The sequence below is a fragment of the Oxyura jamaicensis genome, unplaced genomic scaffold, assembly GCF_011077185.1.
Source record: "Oxyura jamaicensis isolate SHBP4307 breed ruddy duck unplaced genomic scaffold, BPBGC_Ojam_1.0 oxyUn_random_OJ68609, whole genome shotgun sequence".
NCBI classification, from domain to species: Eukaryota; Metazoa; Chordata; class Aves; order Anseriformes; family Anatidae; genus Oxyura; species Oxyura jamaicensis.
The window spans coordinates 188-2075 of record NW_023308992.1 but is presented as its reverse complement, the minus strand read 5'-3'; the positions used below and the strand labels follow the sequence as shown (position 1 = coordinate 2075).

The following is a 1888-nucleotide window of genomic DNA, read 5'->3' as shown; positions in this document are numbered from 1 at the left end:
CTCCCCCACCCCGGCTAGCCACCGCTATACATTGTTCAGCATGACGTCAGACAGTATGGAATACCCCTTTGGCCAGTTTGGGTCAGCTGTCCTGGTTCTGTCCCCTCCCAGCTCCTGCTGCATACCTAGCCTGCCCGCTGGCAGGACAGAGCGAGAAGCTGAAAAAGTCCTTGGCTTAGTGTAAGCATTGCTCTGCAACAATTAAAACATCAGCACGTTATCAGCACTCTTCTCATTATAATCCAAAACATAGCACCCTACCAGCTACTAGGAGGAAAATTAACTCTGTCCTAACTGAAACCAGGACAGAAGGTGATGCCTTGGCCTGGGTCCGGAGGTGTCTGACGTAGAGCCGGCCGTAACGGGCTAATTTGGAATGTTCTTTCCCCTGAGTGCATGGCGTTATCGAGGACGGAGAGTTTATACAGCCTCAGCCGGATTACTCCAGGTTCTTTGAAGATGCCTTCCTACCTCTGGCCGAGGCAATATTTGGACGTAACTGAAGGACGGTTAGCAGCTGTTTGCCGCTTGTGTGTTTTGCGTGTAGAAGGTAGAGAACTTTGCCTATTCAAAGACCGCTTAAGAAGATTCGCTGTTTTGTCGTGCGCGTTTGGGGTACTTGATGATCTGCTTCGGTAGGACGAGTTTGGTGGGGCATAGTGATTTGCTTAAGCCTTTCTCTGAAGCCGACTACGTTGTAACTGTTTACTCTTCCTCCAGTGCCTTGTGTTCCGTGATAGTTCGCCTCAGGCTCCAGTGTTTTTTCCTAGTCCTTCCTGAGAAAGCAGTTGTCCGGTTATGTGAAGCAGAAGATTCTGGCGGACCCGTGAGTACCGTGGGAGCTTTCTTTTCGCTAGGCTGGCTGTACCTGTAACTAGTTTGTAACTTCCTATACTCTTTCCCATCCCCTCTTTTCCTCTGTGCGCAGAGGGGCGCACAGTAGGCTATTTTGGGTTTTCCGATGCTGTAGTCTTTTGCCTCCAGCTTGTAATGGAGTTGAGCTTTTTGACTAAGAGCAGTGATATAAAGCGATGCTCGTCTTCGGCTACGCGCTTGTAGTGCAAAAAGCAGTGTTGTTCCGAAGTACGGTCTGATGCCCGTTTTCACGTTTTCCAGACAGCGGCGGTGGTACTTTGACTATGCAGAGGAGGGCTTGGGGTTTGGGCAGGTCAGAGGCGAGGAAAGGGAAAGCTGGTTGAGCGGTGCTGGGTGTTTGTTTCTCTGTTAGCTATGCAAGTCAAGTTCCAAGGGTTTATGAGCCCACGCAAAAGAAAAGGCACCGTGAAGCTTTTATTTTCCGCCAGAGTGGCTTATGTTGCCCAAAGCTATGATGGGGGCTTTAACCCCCAAGACAAATGTAGCTTCTGTGACTGTTTTGTAGTTTGTTACTGTCTAGAGGGTAATTCAAAGAGCAGCGGTTGAATTGTGAAGGATTAGCTAACCATGTTCTGTGGCTGGTTCTCCGCTCGCGTTCATTCTGTGTATCGTGGCACATTATATTAGGCAACGTTATTTCCTTTTTCCAGCTTCTTGGGCGTTTGATGGTTGTTGGCAAGAAGTGTACTGCTAACCTGGACCTGACCAATGGATTCCGGATGGCTGTGAATGCCCACCCTCGGGCCCTTCAGACTACCGTGTACATCTGTGTATTCTGGGTGGCGGTCAGTTGGCCTCCTGGCTAAGGTTTTTGCACCGCAGGCATTACTGCACATGTATGGGTCGCCGCTGAATAGGTTTCATATGTTGCCCATCAATCTAGCCCCTGTTGATGTATGATTTTATTTTATCTTTTGGACGGCTGTCTGTAGAGGGTAATAAAGAGCTTTGAGCAGCATTTGAACAATAAAGATGGAGCATGGGGATATCACCTCTGTCTTGTGTGTCTTAC

The 1888-nt window shown here is 48.9% G+C and overlaps 1 protein-coding gene across 2 annotated transcripts; it reads left to right on the top strand.

The window, feature by feature from the left end:
• The first annotated feature begins 297 nt into the window (after positions 1-297).
• On the top strand, positions 298-1867 carry LOC118159194 (histidine triad nucleotide-binding protein 1-like). 2 transcript variants are annotated; one of them, XM_035313805.1, is made up of 4 exons: positions 298-635; positions 721-826; positions 1527-1632; positions 1720-1867. In XM_035313805.1, exons 1-4 carry the CDS (start codon positions 397-399, stop codon positions 1731-1733), a joined length of 465 nt encoding a protein of 154 aa, XP_035169696.1. In that variant the 5' UTR covers positions 298-396; the 3' UTR covers positions 1734-1867. The 2 variants fall into 2 exon arrangements, with proteins under 2 accessions (XP_035169696.1, XP_035169697.1); XM_035313806.1 differs by having other exon boundaries at positions 300-509.
• Positions 1868-1888: the final 21 nt, after the last annotated feature.

Excerpts from the sequence above, each read along its gene's own strand:
- LOC118159194 (XM_035313805.1), top strand. The coding sequence starts at position 397 with ATGGCGTTATCGAGGACGGAGAGTTTATACAGCCTCAGCCGGATTACT. Across the intron at positions 636-720 it reads GTACTTGATGATCTGCTTCG|TGCCTTGTGTTCCGTGATAG; the intron begins GTAGGACGAGTT and ends CTCTTCCTCCAG. Across the intron at positions 827-1,526 it reads CAGAAGATTCTGGCGGACCC|CTTCTTGGGCGTTTGATGGT; the intron begins GTGAGTACCGTG and ends TCCTTTTTCCAG.